Here is a 21,182-nt window from a genome sequence, read left to right on the forward strand (position 1 = left end):
CCATCGCGGGAAACAGAAAACCAGCGGTCCTCCACGAAATTCAAATCTACCGACACGTGTCAGAAAAGACGGACTCACAACTCGCCATGTGTCCAGCCCGATACGCCCCTCCCGCTAAGCAACCCCCAAGAAAAGCATAGTTTTTTATTTTATTTTACTCACCTATGAAAATTCCCATTTATACTATAGAGAGAGAGAGAGAGAGAGAGAGAGTCCTTCCTACCCAAGTAAATGAAATAAATACGTGTACACAAACATACGATAAAAAAATAAAAAATAAAATCAAGGCAGAGAATCGTTAAAAGGAGAAGAAAGAGAGGCTCACCTTCTATCTCTCTCTCTCTCTCCTTCCGAAAATTCCCCCCTATTTTTAGCGCCCGGAACCCTAACCCTAATTCCCAACGATCTCTTCCCCAATCTCTCTCTCTCTCTCTAGGGTTTCTTTTCTTCCCCATTAGTCTCTCTGTGTCTGTTCTCTTTCGTCTTCTCGTTTCCTTCCTCTTTCCGAACGCCGGATTCTCTCTCTCTCTCTTCAAGCGATCGAATCGGATCGGAATTCGAGGAGTTCGTTCGGAGGACCGTGGGTTGTTTCTTCGTCGATAGGATCACGAAAGGTCGGATTTGTTTTCCTTTTTCATATTCGTCTCTGCTTCTTTGTTTTATTTCTCTCTACTTCTTGTTTTCTTGGGGAAAGCCGGTCTAGGGTTTGTTAATATATAATTTTTGTTTCGTTTTTCTTAGTTTCTTTCTTAATTTGGAAGAAAAAAATAAGAATAAGTTTTTTTTTCTGGGGATATTAGGAGTTCTCATTCTTTTGCAAGAGAACCTGCGGAGATTTTTGGTGTTTTGTATTTTTTTCCCGGACATCCAAAAAACTATGGTTTTCTTGTTGCCCGATCTAGGTCGGCGGAGTTAGGGTATCTTTTTTCTTTTCTTTCCCCCCCTTTCTTCTTGACATAGGATCTAGGCTTCGTAATCATAGGCATCTGCAAGAAAATTAGATTTATTTTTCTTGAGGAAGTCGTTCGTAATCGTTGGTGTAAAAAAAACTAAGGTTTTTATTCCTGTTGCACGCGACCTCTAGTGTTTGAAATCTCAGGCATCGGAATTCTAGGGTTTTCGAGAGAGAGAGAGAGAGAGAGAGAGAGAGAGAGAGAGAGAGAGAGAGAGAGAGAGAGAGAGAGAGAGAGAGAGAGAGAGAGAGAGAGAGAGAGAGAGAGATTTCCCACTGTAGGATGACACTGAATTTCCCACCTAGTTCTCTGTTCTCGACTAATCCGAGCCCGGCAGCTGTCGACCTGTTTTCTTCGATTTGGGTTGCAAACGGTCTGCTTCCTGAAGAAAGGAGCTATGGCGATGCTTGTGGGAGATCTGCAAATCCATTCTGTCGGGAAGTGATTGAACCGGAGAGAGAGATGAGCAATCTTGCGGGTTACCTGCATGACAACATTCTTGACATCTTGCCTTCCGATCCGTTCGGTATCGAGAACTACAACTCTGGCTGTTCTAGCTACTCATCCTTTTCCGAGCTGGATTATGATGATGTTTTCTCTGACCGCGAGTTGGATATGGATCTCGAGACAGCCGCTCTCACGGCAGTATCCGGATGGTTAGATGATTTTGAAGTGAAATCCGATGGTGATCTCGAAGGGCTCGTTAAGGTGGGGCCAATGATTTTTGCGGGCGATGGTTTGGACGTCATCGAGGGAGATTACCAGTTTTTTTCTGGTCTGAATTTGCTTTGGAACACTGCAGTTAGGTTCCAATCCCCTCCTCGGAATCATTGTGTAAACACACATTTTCCAGTATTCGAGTTGGAAGGATTGATGGTTTCAGACGATTTGTTTGACCACGGACATGGTCTCGAGTCCGTGGAGTTACTAGGAGAGAATGAGGTATTGCTGAACATGCAATGCAGGATGCAGAGGATAGAGAGTCTATCTGGCGTTTTTAGGATCGCAGAGGCAGGTGAATGCAGTGTGTGTTCATCTAGTGGGGATGGTGGAGCTCCTCATGAGGCCTTGTACTTTGCATTGGGATATCTTGGTCTACAGGATCTTTTGTCGATTGACAGGGTCTGCAAAAGCCTCCATCAGGCTGTTCAGACTGATGCTCTTCTATGGCGTCAAATACATGTGGATCATCCATTAAGCAAGGAGTTGACTGACGACATCCTTGTCTGTCTGACCAATAAAGCTCAAGGCAATTTACAGTGTTTGAGTCTGGTTGATTGCTTGGGGATCACAGATGCTGGTCTGAAGCGCGTGCTTGAAAGCAATCCAAGACTAACAAAGGTCAGTATCTGATAGCATTTTCCTGTTTCTTTACATTAAGCTTTATAGCAAGGAACATTACTCGTTAGTTTTTTTTATATTTGCACTCATTCCTCTTCTTCATCTACCAACTAGTGGATGCTTTTAGCAGGTGTTGTATTATTGTTTGATGTTTGTAAAAGATTCTAATCATTTTTTCATCTGCCATTGTAAAATTTCTTGGACATGTGGAACGGGTGATTGTAGCAATACCTCTGTTTTTGCTTCTGCAAAAGACTTGAATTGGATTCAGATGTCATTGGTGATTTGCTAGATGGCTAGTATTTGATGTTTGTACTCTTAGTTCTCTTCTTGATCAACAATATTTTGTGTTATACCAACTAAATGCATGGATTAATTGCCTAGCGTATTATTTTATCTTTTGTAGAATATGTCGACCTTTTATCATCTGCCACTTTTAAATTTGTTAGATGTCTGCAATGCATGTTTGTACAATACTTGAATTAGGATCATCAGTTTTAGAAGATTTGCTAGATCATCAGTTTCAGGCTCTCCATTGTGTTCTTTTCTCCAGTGAGTTGAATTTGCTTGTTTGTTGCAGCTAAGCATCCCAGGGTGTGCTCGATTGACCATTGAAGGGATCATTGATGGCTTAAAGTCTTTCAAGTCTGCTAGCGTGCATGGTCTGAAACAACTAAGGCTTGGTAAAATAATTATGACACAGAAACAATACCAAGAATTGTTACCACTGTTAGATCCTAACACTCATGGGACAAGTGAGGCCCTCAAGCCTCAATTCTACAGCATTGGTTGTGCTCCTCTTTCCTCCGATGATGATGAACGCACAATTGATGTTGAGTTGTGCCCCAGATGTGAGAATGTGAGGCTTGTTTATGACTGCCCTGCCGAGGGCTGCCGCACAAAGCGACCTGCTGATGGAGTTTGTCGTGCATGCGCTATCTGCATTTCTCGATGCGTGCAGTGCGGGAGATGTATAAAAGGCGAATATGAGGAGACTTTCTATCTTGATCTTCGGTGTTCAATTTGTTATGGGGAGGACGAGGGTGGCCACATCAAGCATTTGGTGGAGCCGTTCTACATTAGGTGAGGTACTGTCTTTAGACTCTTTACCTCTGTTGGTATCGATTGATGTACTGTCTCTGACTCTGTTGGTATTGATTGATGTACTGTCTCTTACCTCCATTGTTATGGATTTGTATATTCTCAGGATTTCACCTTTAATTTATCTCTCATACAGGACAACTCATTTGTAGCTGTTCAGTCTATATTTCTTGAATCTACAAACTGGCAGCTGGTTGCGTCTAACAACCAACTGGTTTGCCCAGGATCGGCTTCAACTGTTTTGTATCTGTCTTTGTGGGTATGTCATTGTTGGAGCAGAAACAATCGAAGAGAAAAGAAAAAGGAAAAAAACAGAAGAGAAGGGAATGTCTTGATGTTATCCCTTTGATCCAAACATGATTAGAAAAAATGATCTTCTATTTCCTTGTTTGCATTCTTTCCTTGGGAATATTTCCATGGAAGGGAAGGTAAGTTTGATGTTGGATGTGATTGGAATAATACAGTTGAGAGCATGTTGGGATGTGGATGTGCGTTGTCTTTGGGATTGTGATTCCTTGTTTGTATTCTTTCCTTGGGAAAGTTTCCATGGAAGGTAAGATAAGCTTGATGTTGGATGTGACTGGAGAATAATAATACGGTTAAGAGCATATTGGGATGTGAATGTGTGCCATCTTTGGGATTGTGAGTGGCAGTTCCAACCTAATGTCAGCCCCAGAGTGCATCTAGACAGCGAGGCTGACTTGACCAAGTGAATCCAGATGGTTTACCAGGCCCGGCTTGTAGAACCCATTCACTCTGCCTGTTTGGTGCTTCTTGATCTGGCTGAAAGGGAGAAATGGGTGATTGAGTGGTGGATCTTATGGGATGTAAAGTGGGTGTGCGCAGCCAAGCCAGACCGAGACTTGGGTTTGATCGTCCAAGTCGCTTTGTTCCTCCTTGGTCCGGTAATTATTCTAAGCTCTTTGACATTTGGTGACAGCAACAGGAACCAATTCGCCATTTGGCTTTCAGCAACTCAGCCCCACAGAGAGTGACAGGGAAGCATCTGCTTTTTGCTGAAGCTTTCTGCCGGTTTGGTGATCCTCAAGGATGGGCTGGCCACTTCAAAGCATCTGTTGCTGACGCGTTGGAATTGACTCATACTTTTATTCCGTCTTCTCTCATTCTTGGACAAAACAATGAAAGAAACGAAGGTTGGCCAAGCTGCACTTGGCCACAGAGATGCTTGGACATTGAAATGCAAAGAGTGGGTTTTTAGGAGTGAAGATGAACATGGAGGTGGTTGGCAGTTGCCAATCACTTCTTTTGCAGAAAGGATATGAAAAGGGTGATGCTAGAGATATAAATGGTTTCTGATTTGGGTGGATTTAGGTATGATATGACCTTGTTGTCTCTTTGGAATTGCCTTAATAAAATCTTGATGCTTCAATATATTGCTGATATTTGATCTTGGTATGTCTTGTTTGATTATATCTAGCACAGTATGATTTGGAATCAGATTCCGGTTTTGAACTTTTCACAGTGCACGAAATCCTTTTTTTTTTTTAAATCTTACTGAGTTGGAAATAATCCTTTAGCTTGGTATCTTATTGAATTGGAAAACCACGGCAAAATGGTCCATTGGCCTAATTAATTGCTTTGGAAGAGCCTTATCATGTCTAACCATGGTCGATTCGATCCGTGACCAGCCTGTGCACTGCCATTGCCGGACAAAGTGGGTTGGTGGGAACTTTCAATTTATTTTGTTTTCGTAATTCCATGTGCATAATTTTTTTTTTTGGCGAAGAAAGCTGAGGTTAGGCCGACCACCACCAGTTATACAACTCATATCATTGGGATTTGAAGTTGCAATGTAACACAAGGTGGCGTGCACTAACTGCTCCTACCAAACAAGTGGAGCATCCGTTGGTAATTCCATGTGCATAATTGTTTAAACTGAATACATACACATTTGACAGCAGCTACCATTTCCATCCTTTTGCTAGTATTTTTTTGATTAATCAATTTATAACAGAAGAATTTAATTATTCTTTGGGCATTCATTTTCTTTTTCTACGAGGAACAGAGGAACAACCCTCGTAGTAAGAGGCCTGACCCTTGCTGAATTATGCCTGTCAAACTACCTTCCTTTTTCCAACGGCGTGAAACAGTAGCTCCTTGCTTTGGTTAGTATCAATGTTATCAGTCGGTAGAAAATGGGCTATTTTTTGCTAAAATGTAAAATACTAAAAGTATTTTTAAATATTATTTTAATGGTTTTAACATGTGTCATGGTATGATTGACATATAATATTTTTTTATTATTTTTTGGCCGTGACAACATATTGGTTAATAAGCAATGGGCTGCCCCGTCTCGAATCCTAGGTCCCATCATCTACTATGCCAAACCCTTTTGGGGCTTTCCTTTTGGCATGCATTTGTGTTTTGCAAAATTTTCAGCATTATTCTTCTTTGCACGGCAATTATGCAGGTTTAACTAAGGGCGTCAACGGGTTGGATTTGGTTCAGATCCAGGTGAAATCAGACTTGGATCCGATTTTCAGGTATGGTATTGGGTTCGTCGAATCAGGTTTAATTGGGTCTACTATAAGAAAATCATACTCGGACCCGATATGAACTATATGAACCACCCAGACCATACCCGGTAAAACCATAATTTGTTTTTAAAATTTTTACATTGTAAAATTGCAGGTCTTAATCGAAACTCGGGTCAGGTCTGAGTCTGGTATAAAATTTCACAAACTATACCCGGGTCCATGAATTAATGGGACCTTGAGGTCTGGACCTGAGTCTTAATCGTGTTTTCTTATTTATCACCATAATCAACATGGCAAGTTCGATTGGCTTGACTTGTATAGGTCATTTTATATATTATATATTTCTATATACTTTTATATTATATATTTATACATATATTTTGTACATAAAATGCATATTATATATGTTTTGTACATAGATTAAACATATATTTACATGTATTATACATATATTTTCAAGCTTTAAAAAACACTTAAAAATATTTTTTTTAGAAGATGAGCCAACTCGTGATTAGCTCGCAAAGAGCAGGGGTGTAGCCTTAACGAGCCATATATATATATATATATATATATATATATATATATATATATATATATATATAAGAGAGAGAGAGAGAGATTCTTTCATTGGGTTAGGGTGGGCAATGCTCACCCTTGACCTGAACCCCTCTATTAGGGAGCTTTTGGGTCAGGGTGGGCACCCTGACCTCAATGGGGCTCCGCCACTGCCTAAGGACACGTTGAAAGAGAGCAACTCTAATGAGAGACTCCCAACTCTATGTAACGTCGCCTCTTAACATGAGAGACTCCTCGTGTAAATGCATTGTTGAAAGTCTTAAAAAAAGGCAACAAATTGTTATTCGACATGTAATTCTTCCTCTTTAAATAGAGAACCTCTATCTCACGTTAAATGTGAGAGAGATAGAGGTACCGTGAACATAGGCCAGTAAAGATCGAACCACGTTAAAACATTTTTTCTTGTGAGTGTGATTGAATATATTCTTCATGTGAGAATCGACATCTTAGTCATGTGCTCCTCATCCATGCATTCATCGATTTCTTTATAGTATCAAAGCATAATCTTGGGTTAGTCGTCATAGTGGAGATTCATCTTGTTTTGATCGCTTACACGATCCATCATGGAGTCTTCATCATCGAAAAATAAGTTCTTCCATCTCATCTAAATCTGTTTTGCCTTCTCCTAGTGCTTTTCAAAATGTACTCTATGCCATGCGAGTCTCAATTTACTCATCTACTTATTTCTCATGATCTGAAAGAGTTTATATGTAACACTTGTAATTTTTTTTAATATTAAATAAATAAAGAGATATTTTTATATTCAATTTATGTGTGCACATTTTTAATTAAATTAGTATTTGGATTTCAGATAGTTTAATAATGAATTTTTGATATATTAAATACAAATCTAAACCTTAGTATTTAGACCTAATATGGGTTTGAATTTAAGTTATGATTTAGACTCTTGATTAATTAGTGAAATAAAATTTAATTAATGACATTTGGATCCAATCTCAATCGGATTGGACCATAAGTAGGATGCCACCTAGGTGAGCTCCAATTGGACTTAATTGCCCATGAGGCGATGTAAATAATTTAATTAAAATAAAACTCTAAGAGGGTGGGACATCCCACCCCTCTCACAATTAAGGAACTTAATAGAAACTAAAGTCATAAGGGTCCTTTGGGAAAGGTAAGAGTCCTATTAGGGTTAAAATTTTAAACTAAGGAAATAAAAGAATAAAAGTAATAAAAAAATAAATAGATAAGTTTCCCAAATAGGTGGGAGCCCTATTGGATTTGGAGACTTTATAATAAGTCTCTTGAATTTTTTTTAAAATAATAAAAGTTGGACTCTCCCCTCCCACACGAGTTAGGGAGAGAGAGAGTCCTCTCTCTATTGAGAATAGGGGGAAGATGGGGTAGGGGTTTATAAGAAGACCCCCTCACACCCCATGTGATACTTCCCTTTTTTACTTTCTTTCTCTCATAACTCTCTCTTCACTTTCAATCCTTCTTCATCCTCCTCCATCACACCCCCTAGGAGATTTTTTGGTGGCTTGTGGTGGTGCTGCCATTAAATCTACACCTGAAGAAGGTGGACACGGTGGAGGTGAAACCGTTCTACGCCTATCGATCATGGTGCTTTTAGTGTTTTTTGTCGAATTCAAGTAGGATTTTATTGACTTGTGTGTGCATAGCACCATGAGTACAAATGCATGTCAGATTAAATTTCAGATCTGTATTTTGTGTTTGTGCTGATATCCCGTGCTTTTGGAGTGCTACATGTCGCCAAATAAGTTTTTACCAAAAATGTTTTATGTAAAAAACCTTAAATTATGTTCATTCTTCATAGAATTCTTGTTTGATATTTAATATGTATTTGATATGATCAGCATGTGTAAACCTTATTTAAATTAATATTTATGGTATAAAATCAAAATAACATCCAAAAAGTAAGAAAGAACCCAAATAATAAAAAATCATTTTGGGAGATTCAGGGTCATTTTTTGAAAAAATGGGTTTCAAGGATTTATGGTTGTTATATTTATATTATGATTCATGTACTATATGATTTTATCTATATTCATGTTAGATGTATGATTTATGTAGGGATAAAATTAAATATCATAAATAAATTCATGTAGGTCATATCAATTAAGGTTTTTGGGAGCATTTTTTGAAAAAATATGTTTTCTATGATTTTATTGATGATTTATCTTTGATTAATTCATGATCAGCCTATGATCGTTCATTATGTTAGATTTGATATACATGTGCATGACTCGTATTCGATTACATCTATTTTTCTAATACATATTTCAATGTACGAGTGTTTGTTTTGAATAAAACTGTTTTTGGTGTGTTTTGGATTCATTTTCATATATTAGATTAATTTCTATGTAGCATGAAATTATGTTAATTTATGTTTAAACTAATATTGATCATATTATAATGAATCAAATGATGAAAATCATGTTTATGTATGTTATTTTATGAAAATATTAATTATACATGGTTTTTGGTATAAATGACATGCTATCCTGTTTTTACAGGCTTAAATATTTTTCAAGAACTTTATCATACGTTCAAACAATTTAGCAAAATAAATAAATAAATTTTAAAGGGACGTTCCAAACTAATAGAGAAGTCCCAAAAGAAAATTTGCTTCTATTCGAGGTTTGGATGAGAAAATACGACCTTCAAAAATCAAAACAAAATTTTTGTCATGACGGAAATTATGTATACGACTACATTGTCTTGTTAATTTTATTTTTCCTAATATATTTTATTATTATGAATAAAAAATTTATGTATATTATATTACATGTACATTACATTTCAATAAAAATTTAAAATACACCCTCATTACGGTCCGTGACTTAAAAATCATGGAAGTTGGTTTTGAAACTTGAGAGCACAGTCTGTCTAAGAACCTGAATAGACTACAATTCATATATTTTAATTCACAACTAAAATGGAGTTTTGACATAATCTCCATGAAAGATTTTTTCAGACATGTCCATCTAGATACATAATTTTTATAAATTTTTTCTCCTTATGTATAATTGTTGGATTGATGCTTCTTCAGAGGGATCGAGGCAGGCAGGTTTGTTCAATAAACAAAAAACCAGTTTCAGTAAATTATTTATTTTTCATTGCTCTAGACTCCAATTGAGTCATGGTTTATGGTTATGTTTATGTAACACATCCGCGCATATACTATAAAATTTTTATATTTTTACTCATTGTAATCTAACTGTGATAAAATTTATACCGATTAATAAAATTCAATCCTTGCAGTTTTGAATTGAAACTCTTGTGATATATATATCCTGGTTTTGAAAGATGACCAGTTTGACAAGTCTCGGTTACAGAACTGAACCAGATAGATACACTAATGGTTAGAGAAAAATGTGTATTTCAAATGATGTTTATGATTATATACATGCTGAATGATATTTGTATAATTAAATGAATGCATGATTTTTTTTATTGTTACATGCTATGATACATGAATTACATGATGCACAATTGATTTCTCTTGTGTGTGCATACAATTCAAGGAATTGATCGGTGCTTGAGAACACAAATTGATGTGTTTTATATGCTCATGTGGATATGCCTTGTGTGTGCATGACTGTATGAATGTGATGCGATATCATGATGTGGACTCGGTATGCACTGATCCATGATCCAAGATCCAAGATTCAAGATCCAAACAGATCTTGACACGCGCAGAAGCTTATATGACAATGAGTCTAAATAGGACTCTGAGAAAATGAAATTTCGGGACCCGAACACTCTGCATCGATAGATACAGTCCAAATAAAACTTATGCACGACTCACACAACGTTCCAACGAATTCAAAAACACGGGATTCAGATCAGATGTGTCTGTTCCACGAACTCGGGACTGGGACGGATAAACACGTCTATGACAGACTTTCACACTCCATGGAGAGTCTGTTCATAGTGGTTTTCAACCCCTCTGACGGTAGATTTTGTGAAAACCACCAACTGAGAAAACGTAGGTCAGATCTAGAGTTTTTCAACGAACTAATATTTGGATTTTTTTGAGTTTTTTACAAGTCTCTACAAATTTTTGAATTCTAGAAATTATATGAAATATTATCAAATGAACTAAATTTTTAGCTATTCAACAACAGTAAAATACTGATATTTTTGAGATAGTTAAACAAAGATATAGTTAAGACTCTGAACATGAAAGTTTTAGATCTATGTTATAGCTTTTCACAGAATAAAAAAAAAAGATTTTTCATGCAGAAAATATTCAGTTAATGAAAAAATACCGAACACCGCTAGGAGGGTTCTGAACCAAACTGGTGAGAGTGGATTCCTGTCAGTCTGAAACTTTGGCAACACTTTTCAAGGGTCCAGTAGGCTGATTCAAGCAATGGTCTCAACTACAAAGTTATAGATAATCGTTTTAGCTTTCTGAAAAGTTAAATAATGCCAGAAACCGACCAATATCGAGTCTGATACAGGCGATTATTTAGACACACCTTTGATAACTCGTAACTGAGATTCTCGTTTCTTGGAAGGACACAAGTTTCGAACACACACAATAATTCGGGAAACACTTTGATCAAAACAATCAATCTTTAACATAAAATACCTCTAATCATGCATTCAAAATCAACAACTACCTTGTTACAACTTACCAGCAACATGTATTGAGAAACACAAGACACATATGATAAAAGTAACCAAAAAATAAAAATAAAAACACATGAACCGGTGAATAATATCCGGATGAAGATGGTAATGGGTGTAATTGGGAAGCAACCGACACCAATGGGGATTCACGAACAGCAGATCGAGCACCCTCTTTGAAGCTTAGCACTCACGAACAAATTACTTACACAGCCACACCAAGGTCGATTTTCTCAAAGATCACCCTCCACGCTCAAAAGATGAGATTCGGTTCTACCTTCACCTAAAGGAGTTTTCTTCCAACCAGCCACACAAAAATTCTTGAAATGAAGAATCCACACAGTAGAATTTTTGTCAAAGAGAAGCAACCCCCTCCCCCTTGGTCGACCCCCACTCATAAAGGCCTTGGAGCTTGGAGAAGAGCCACCATAAAGATGGAATAACCTTCCCAAGCTAAGCCTCAAAATTTGAATTTGGCTAGCCTATTTTTGGCCAAGGGTCATTAAGTGACCAACAACCATATTGACTAAGATTAGTCAAGGCTGATTTTTGAATGAGGACTACAATGATCCACTCCAAATGGCGTCAACTAGGCCCTCCTTGGAAATGGATCTTGATCGAGATCCAAAACATGCAACGAACTGGATTCTGCATGAAGCACATTAGAAAAATGTAATTACAAAAAATAAAAACTACTTGCGTTCTCCATACACCTTCTAGTGCCACAAAAGAATTCTATAGGGCACCAAAATTATCCAGATTCGTAGAATCTGACTCCTAAAAAAATAAATAAAAAGATTACAAATAAAAATATATTTAATGTGATTCCTCACATGCCAAAATGAAACCGAATAATAAAAATACAATCTCTAAAAAAGATGCAAAACATCTTAGATATTACATCACAATAATCAAAGTGGGTCTGAGTTGACAGAGATCTAATTGGACCCTGATAGTCTTGTATGATTGGATCTGCCCTGGATCACATCCTGGATTGGATCTTGACAATTGGATTTGGATCCAATTCATCTTTAAAGCTCGGATCTTCAGAATACTTTGCATCATTCCCTCCTGGGTCAAAAGGCTTCATCTTTGGAGCCTGTTTCTGCTCAAATGCCACTCCATAATCCCAACATACATTTAAAATATAATCAACGCAAAATCTATTCAAGGCAAGTAAAAGAGAACTAAACAAGGAATGGAATTCTATATAAGAATGACAAGAATATTTGATGCAATATAATGCAATATGCTCTATAAAATGCAATTCAGATAAATTCAATGCAGAACAACGAAATTGAATCTCAAAAGCATCTAAGATATTATATTTAATAATCTTACCTTGCATCAACATGTTGCAGATAATAACAAAATTTGGGTCAACAATGGATAACAATTGACTATTTATCATGCAATTCAAAATGTCAAATTTTGTACTAAGATTTTGATAATCATAAGATAAGTCACAAGCAATACAATGTAACAATAAACCAAATTTACTATTGAGATTTGTCAAAGAGACAAAATCAATATTATCTACAAAACTATGATGGTCATAAACAAGATTTGGGGCTTTACTTTCAACTAGACCTATTGCATCACGACTAAAATGAGACTCTAAATTCAACTCCATAGAAGGAGTTTCAACATTTAAGTGCTCATTGACACACATGTCTTGTTGATTCTCATTAATAAAATCTACCTTTTTGACAGTTGACTCGACAATGGATATACTAATGAAACTTGTTAAAACAATGTCGACAATCATGTCAGACGCAACGCGGGGGTAAACCGTAACATCCATGGGTTCACTTTGAGAGTTTTAAAAAATGTTAGGTTCATTGACAAGGATGTCTAGAGACTCACTAAGGCTTGCATTGAGCTTTTCAATTTTGACATCAACCTAAAAAATAGGGGTATTGTAAGACCCGCAATTTTTCAGAAAATATCTGAATAAAATTCATGAGGCATTTACCGGTAAAAATAGCATTTCTTCTCAGAATGCAAAACGAATCAATTCCTGCGAGCCAGTTATACTTAGGATATTCGTCGAATCGCGAATATATGCTCAAACACTCTGGAAGCCATAACTTCCTACCTGAATGAAATCAAAGGATTCCTACGAGCCAACTTTCTTAGTTACGTCAATACGAAGAAAATGGCGTACTCAGAATTTTTCGGAAAAAATCACCGGAAACCCGAAATTCTTGCGGGACCCGGTGGGACCCACAGAAATATTCCTCAGAAAATATTTGGTGGGACCCACAAAAATATCCCATGGAATATCCAAGTGGGCCCCACACCAAGGAACCTCTTGGAATTAAAAAGAAGCCAAGGGGGTAGAAGGGGCATGAGAAAATCCAAGAGGAGGTGGGCTTGGGCTATAAATAGCCCTCCCCACTCTCTCTCTTCTCATAAAAATCGACCCCCTCTCTCTCTTGCCTTCTCTCTCTCTCCTAAACCTCCCCTACCTAGCCTAGCCCACCTGAGCCCACCTGACCTGGTCTGAGCCTGCCTGACTTAGCCTGAGCCTGCCTGACCTGGTCCTAACCCACCTGACCTGGGTCTGAACCCACTTGACCTGGTCCAAACCCAGTTGACTTGACTTGAACCTAGTTGGGTTTAAAGTCAAAGTCAAAGTCCTTTTTGGTCCAGATTCCGGTTTGGATTTCTGAACCCAGACTTAGCCTACTTGAGCTGAGTTCGAACCTGCTGAACCCAGTTGACTTGGATCGAACCCTGTTTGGTTCAAACCACTTAGGTTGAGTAGCTTGACCTGCTCTACCTCTTTCTCAACTAAGTCAGCTTCATCTGACTTAGTCTGACCTCTCGAAGGAAGGCTCGAAGCCAAAGAAGCAACCCGGAGCCGTTTCTTCCACGATTTGAAGTAAGTTCGCTTCGTTGATCCATCTCTCTCAAGTATTTGATTGTTTGTATATAGAATATACTTTCTGAAGTAGTATCTTGCTTTAGTTCTTGGTTGAGCCCTCTAGGACGCTTCGGTGTTCACGCGCTCGCCTCGTAACTATCGTCGGATATATATGTTCGAATGCGCAGTATATGCGTTCTTCAAAAATAGTATCTCACCCTAGTTCTTGGTTGAGCCCTTTAGGACACTTCGGTGTTCACCCGCTCGCCTCGTAACTATCGTTAGATGCGGATCTAGGTGTATATCTGCTGATTCTGCCGACGCGTCTTATATCGCACAGGCTATGTAATTTACCTTTGCCGTCGCGTCGTATGATGCCAAGGCTCCTGCTTTCTGCAATGTATTTACTTACGCCGTCGCGTTGAACGATGTCAAGGCTTCTGCTTTGTTATATATGTAGAATATTTCGTTCAGTTACACACCCTGAACAATAGTATATGCATTTCTTTACGCCGCCGCTGTATAAAGCACAGGCTTCTGCTTATACTACATATATAGCGCATAAATGAGCGTTCAAATGGAGATCAAACTCCAAATCGCCCATGCGATTCCTTGACCGCTCCTCGTTCAAGATTCTGCTTGACGAATGAAGCCCCTATTGGAAAGGCTTCGGTTTTTGGCAAAATGCTCTTTACGTAATGACTAAGTCAATTTCGTATGGCCTGGCTATGGCCAAGGGTTCCTGCAACCTTGATGGATGCAAAGTACGCACAACGGTGCGCATCCATTTCCCGAATTAAGCGTGGCGATTTCCTACCAAAGAGGAGAGATGCCGCTGAAATGGATAAAAGAAACGCACGCTTTCTCCGTAAAAGAGAGGAAGTGCTGCTGAAATTTCTGAAGAAGCTAAGAATAGCTCAGAAAGAACGTAGCAGGATACTCTGACATATAGCAGAGTGCTACCCAGTTCATGGTTTGCCCTCTACAACGTAGAAGGGTTCGTCGCACCACTGCCGGTAGAGCAGGGGAGGTGCTGACGAAATGGTTGGCAGAAGAGCTGCCGGAACCAATGGAACGGCATAATGATGTCCGTTGATGGAACGATGCCAGATCGGCTCGTATCCTTGTGCCTGCAAGGGCACCTTGCTCGTAAGGGCCGCTGAGCCGGAGTAGAGGTTGCGCCTTGGCTAGGTTTGGACTCGTTGCGTAAAAATACGCCGAGTAGCCGATCTATTTAGATCGAGTCATATGCATGCTCATTGAGAACGGTTACACAACCAGACTCGTAAGGGCCGAAGAGCCAGAGTGTGTTGTTTCCACCCAAAGAGGTGTGATGCTCGTGGTGGCCGAAGTGCCAAAGAGCGGTGTTCTGCATGCATATGAATAAGACTTAAGGTCGCACATACCCCGCGGTTGAAGATCGTGTTAGGGGTACCCCCTCAGTAATGACTGTGTTGGGGAAGACTGAATGGGGTCGGGTACATACTCCCGTAGTGCTGAAAGCACGGGCTGCCTAAATGGCATGCAGATTCTGTCCAAGTAATTGTAAGACTGGCAGACCCCTTCAGGAATTATGCTCACTGTGGAATGACAGTGATGGTACAGCCTTGAGTGATATGTATTTTACTTTGGACCTGATAGAGTCCACGATGGCCTCAGTCACTCATGGGTTTTGGGGTCGTGGTTATCCTTAAGATCTAAGGATTGAACCCAACTACTGCAAGTAGAGGATGCATCCGAATATGAGCCTAGTAGGATTCTCCCAGTTGAAACACACTACCCTACTATGAATAGGGTCAACAGGCCTCTGGGGTATCTAAAATACATAGAATAATCAACCCCCAGAACGTCGCGTTGATGCCCGGACAATAGCTCTACCTGCGTACCAAAGGCGGGAGCGGTTAATTATCAAACAATGCATTAGTTCTAGGTACAGCGATGCTTTGAATGTATGAGTGGATGACGTGTTGAGTCAGTCCTGCATAACCTTTGTGAAGGTGTCATGTTCGGTATACTACTGGACCGACTGGGCAAAGACCCGTGTTGTATCCGCACGACTAAGCGAAGCTCGAGGAGTTGTCCTTAGATGCGTGGGATACGGATGTGCCAAGTATGAAGACTTGAGCTAGACATCACTTTGAGACCCGGAAGAGGTCATGGCTAAGTCATGGAGACTTATGCGACTATTCAAATCACAACCCTGAAAAGGCTTGCTCTAAGTCATGAAGACTCGAGCGGATGTTCAACTCATAGCCCTGAGGAGGCTCCTGCGATATACGCTAAGTCTTGGAGGCTTGAGCGTCGTTATTGCGCATTGCGACCCTGAGTGGTCATTATCGTGCTTGAGTTGAATGGTTACATGATTGCATGCTTACCAGACCATCAGTGGTTCTGACCCCGTTTTATGGGGATTTCAGGTGTTGGACCTGTGTGGCGATATGCGGAGCAAGGCGGCATCGAGTTCCAGGGTTTCTCTAGACAGAGTTGTACTGCTTCCTTTTTATTGAACCTACACTGCTCTTCTAAGCAGTAGTGTTGTAATAAACATATGTTTTCGATAAAATGGAACACTTTGGTGGTCAATGAGTTGGTTGGCCACATACCTGCAACGTGCTCGGAGTTTTCTAAAACTGACGACTCATTATCGTCTGATTCTGCTGCTAAAAGCTTTTCTAAGTTCCGCTGCAAAGAAAAAAAAAGAAATTCATGAAAATTTTAACTTAGCTTTGTTTTGGAAATCCGGGGCGTTACAGAATTGTTATCAGAGCATGAGTCTGAGAAACCTGGTTCAAGATCCGTCATGGTCCCGATATCGCACTGTAAGTATATGTTTTTATACTTTTGTTCTGATCTGGGTGCATCTTTGTATAGATGGCAAATCATGACTCGCGTGGATATTGCTATCGCTGCAAGGTCATGCACGATGAGTGAATATGCCCGTATGAAGTCCAAGACTGCCAATATTGTGGCGAAGATGGGCATTCCGCCAACGAATGCCAAAGGAAATATACCGCCGATATGGGTCGGCGGGCTTCAAAGGGTCTCAGGGATGAGACTTCGCGTGTCAGTGGACCGCATCACTCTAGTGTTGGGAGCAACCATACCCCAACATCTTTTGATGAATTACCAAGGCTGAGGGATTTTGATTTGAACTTCCCTGCAGAAGTCTATCACTCGCCAAGCTACCATCCGGCATCACATATGCCGAGCGTAAATGGCAGGAACAAAAGAGGGGATTCTTTCTGTTCGCCAATTATTATTCCAGACTCCCAGAGTCTTGATCTTGCTGACTGGGAAAGTGGACTGGAGTCTCTCATATATCCCCAGTATTCGCTTGCTAGTGCGGAAGTGCCGCCCAAGCCAAAGCTAGTAGTACCTGCACCAAGGCCATGTGGCAATAGATGGACCTTTTGGAGTTCGTCTTCATCAAAGAAATCCAAGTCTTAAAGAGACTGGTGATGTTTTGGAGTCAGTAGACTCATGTATATAGTTTCTCAACGCCTAAAGTCTGCCAGTGCGGCATGACATTTTGTTTAAGGCGATGCTTGTGTAAATGTGATGTATATTAAGTAAATAAAACTTTTTACTTCCTCATATACATCGAGAAACTAAAAACAAGTGCTTGTGTGTGCATAGATAAATGGCTCCTACGACGAGGAGAACCATACCAAGCGAGGAGTCCCATACGCAAGGATTCCTGTTGGAGACACTCAACAACCTGGTTACCGCCATCCGTGAAACGAGGCCAGAACCAGTCGCACCACGAAACGAGCACCTGGGAGGAGTGACTTATGAGAAGTTCCTCAAGCTTGACCCGCCAGTTTTCATTGGCAGAGCCGATCCTGAGCTCGCAGAGAGTTGGATCGAAGAGACAGAACGTGCCTTCTCAGTACTGGGAGTACCAGAAGAGAAGAAGACCAACTTTGGCACGTATCGATTAAAAGATAATGCACGGAAGTGGTGGGATACCACTAAACTTATCCAGTTCTCACAAGTCGAAGTCATTCCTTGGACTGACTTTCGGAGGACTTTTATGGATAACTACTTCCCGTTGCATTCCAGAAACAAGAAAAAGATGGAGTTTCTGGAGTTGGAACAGGGCGATATGAGTCTAATGGACTATACCACCAAATTTCAGAATCTAGAGCGCTACTGCTCTCGATTGTTCGAAACAGACCAAGAAAGGGCCGACAAATATGTGAATGGTCTGCGCGAAGGGCTGCGATCTCGAGTGATAACAAGCATGCCTTCGACTTTTCAGGCTGCGGTAGCAGCAGCTTCAAAAATCCAAGAGGATTGGGCGCGATCTAAAGTGATCATAGCAAAGAAGCCCATAGTGAATGGTGGGAATCGTAAAAGGACATTCCCAAGTGGCTAGGGTTCACGACAACCCTTTCAAAAGAAGAAGTTCCAAGGAGGGAACAACACTCAGCAAGTCGTGAGGCCAAGACAGAACACAACTCTGAATGGTCAGTCGTCCAACTTCAGCTGCCCAAGGTGTCGTATGAACCACCCCGGAAAGCCATGTCCTCGTGACATTGGTGGGTGCTTGTATTGTGGCAAGATGGGCCACTTTATAAGGGATTGCGCCAAGAAGGCTGCAGATGAACAGAGGAGTAGTGCCGGATCTGCCGGACCCTCTCGACCAGCACCACAACGTTCTCAGTTTCAACGACCTCCACCTAGAGTAGAACAAAGGCCTGCTGCAGGTCGTGTATATGCTGTAACGACTGAACAAGTCGAAAATGGTGACCTGATTGAAGGCACCGTACCTGTTAATGGACATGCAGCTTACGTCTTGTTTGATTGTGGTGCTACTCATACGTTTATCTCTGACGATTTCACCGAACAACTCCACGCTTCGGTGCAACCGATTGATAAAATGATCGAAGTATATAACCCGTTGGGTTCACGCACCAAATGTATCCGGTGTGTGAAAAATTTGGATATTGAGATAGCAGGGCAACACTTGCCTACTGACGCCATCCTGATCGATATGGTACAGTACGATGTCATTCTGGGAATGAATTGGTTGGCTCAGAATAATGCCAAGATTCTGTGCCGCGAGGGCAGAGTGATTCTATCTCGACCCGGATTGCCTAAGATGGAGTACTGGTTATCCAAACCAGTTCCACAGAAAAGGCTCATATCAGCACTTAAGGTACAAAAATACCTTAGGAAGGGTTGTGTGGCCTTCCTGTTGAGTCTCTCGGTGGAAAAATCCAATGACCAACCCCTTGAGAGTTTGGAAGTGGTGCGGGAGTTTCCCGATGTGTTTCCTGAGGAATTGCCAGGACTTCCGCCACTTCGTGAGGTTGAATTTGGAATTCAATCCTTACCTGGAACAACGCCGATATCCAAAGCCCCGTATCGAATGGCGCCAGCTAAACTCAGTGAGTTGAAGTGTCAGTTGGAAGAACTGATGGAACAAGGGTTCATCCGACCGAGTGTGTCACCGTGGGGAGCCTCGGTACTATTTGTAAAGAAGAAGGATGGATCCCTTCGGTTATGCATCGATTATCGGATGCTTAACCAGGCAACTGTTAAAAATAAGTACCCGTTGCCTCGGATTGAGGACTTATTCGATCAACTCAGAACAGCGAGGGTGTTCTCCAAGATCGACCTCAGGTCTGGGTACCATCAGCTCAGAGTAAAGGAAGAGGATATACCCAAGACAACCTTCAGAACGAGATACGGCCATTATGAGTTCGTAGTAATGCCCTTCGGACTCACTAATGCGCCTGCTGCCTTTATGGATCTAATGAACCGGATATTCAGACCATATTTGGATAGCTTTGTCATCGTCTTTATTGATGACATTCTCGTATATTCTGAGAACAAGGAACAACACGTGGAGCACTTGAAAATCGTCTTGAAAACCCTTCAAGATAACCAACTCTATGCTAAGTTTTCAAAATGTGAATTCTGGCTAGACAAAGTGATGTTCCTTGGTCATGTGATCTCAAAAGATGGAATCGCAGTGGATCCTGCGAAGGTGGAAGCTGTGATGGACTGGAAGCAGCCAGAAAATATCACTGAGGTCCGTAGCTTCCTTGGACTTGCCGGATATTATCGGAAGTTCATACAAGACTTCTCCCGAATCGCCGTACCGATGACGAAATTACTTAAAAAGGGAGTCAAGTTTGAATGGACTGACCAGTGTAAGGAGTGCTTTGAGGTTCTCAAACAGAGGCTTACCACTGCCCCTGTCCTTACCTTACCTTCTGGTCAGGGAGGCTTCGTTGCTTATACCGATGCCTCAGGAACAGGTCTGGGTTGTGTGTTGATGCAGCATGGCAAAGTAATCGCCTATGCATCACGACAGTTGAGGGTCTATGAGAAAAACTATCCAACCCACGACTTGGAGCTTGCCGCGGTAGTGTTCGCGCTTAAAATCTGGCGACACTACCTTTATGGAGAGAAATTTGAGGTCATGTCGGACCATAAAAGCCTAAAATACCTCTTTTCTCAAAAAGAACTCAATATGCGGCAACGGCGATGACTGGAATTCCTCAAAGACTATGAATTCACGCTTTCCTATCACCCTGGAAAGGCGAATGTTGTAGCAGATGCCCTTAGTCGTAAGACTGTTGGCACTCTGGCCAGCCTAACCGGACAATGGAAGTTGATGGAGGATTTCGTCAAGTGGAAGCCATTTTTGGCTGATTCAGGTAGAATCCAAATGTCATGTTTGACGATCCACATTGAGTTCCTCGATCGCATCGTATCCGAACAGTTCAAGGATCCCCAGTACTTGGAATTGAAAGCTCGTGCTGAAAAAGATAACACTTTCTTCCATTTGAAAGAAGATGGAGGAATATGGATGGAAGAAAGAATTTGGGTTCCAAATAACCCTGAGCTAAGACAGGAAGTACTCCAGGAGGCTCATAATAGCAAGTACACCATTCACCCTGGAGGTACGAAGATGTTCAGAGATTTACAGAGAAAGTACTGGTGGAGGGGTATGAAACGTGATGTGGCTACGTTTGTCTCGAAGTGTTTGATCTGCCAGCAAGTTAAGATCGAACATCAGCGCCCTGGTGGAAAGATGCAACGAATCGAGATTCCAGAATGGAAATGGGAAGGCATTATGATGGATTTCATCGTTGGATTGCCTCGATCCAAGAGACAACACGATTCGATATGGGTGATCGTGGACAGACTCACCAAGTCTGCTCACTTCCTGCCAATCAACACTCGATACTCAACTGAACGATTGGCAGG

At 40.7% G+C, this 21,182-nt stretch overlaps 1 protein-coding gene across 2 annotated transcripts; it reads left to right on the forward strand.

Annotated features, from left to right (window-relative positions):
* The first annotated feature begins 302 nt into the window (after nucleotides 1–302).
* On the forward strand, nucleotides 303–4,787 carry LOC149811750 (F-box protein SKIP14-like). Of its 2 annotated transcripts, none has more exons than XM_089993776.1 (3): nucleotides 303–2,294; nucleotides 2,875–3,382; nucleotides 3,532–4,787. In XM_089993776.1, exons 1-2 carry the CDS (start codon nucleotides 1,236–1,238, stop codon nucleotides 3,379–3,381), a joined length of 1,566 nt encoding a protein of 521 aa, XP_089849902.1. In that variant the 5' UTR covers nucleotides 303–1,235; the 3' UTR covers nucleotide 3,382; nucleotides 3,532–4,787. The 2 variants fall into 2 exon arrangements, with proteins under 2 accessions (XP_089849902.1, XP_089849901.1); XM_089993775.1 differs by having other exon boundaries at nucleotides 328–2,294; nucleotides 2,875–3,377.
* The last annotated feature ends 16,395 nt before the right edge of the window (nucleotides 4,788–21,182 follow it).

This window comes from Nuphar pumila, chromosome 17 (genome assembly GCF_984573655.1).
Source record: "Nuphar pumila chromosome 17, dmNupPumi1.hap1.1, whole genome shotgun sequence".
NCBI lineage: Eukaryota > Viridiplantae > Streptophyta > Magnoliopsida > Nymphaeales > Nymphaeaceae > Nuphar > Nuphar pumila.

Coding starts and splice junctions, on each gene's coding strand:
- LOC149811750 (XM_089993775.1), top strand. CDS start 1,236: ATGACACTGAATTTCCCACCTAGTTCTCTGTTCTCGACTAATCCGAGC. Junction 2,295..2,874: donor GCAATCCAAGACTAACAAAG/GTCAGTATCTGA, acceptor TGTTTGTTGCAG/CTAAGCATCCCAGGGTGTGC.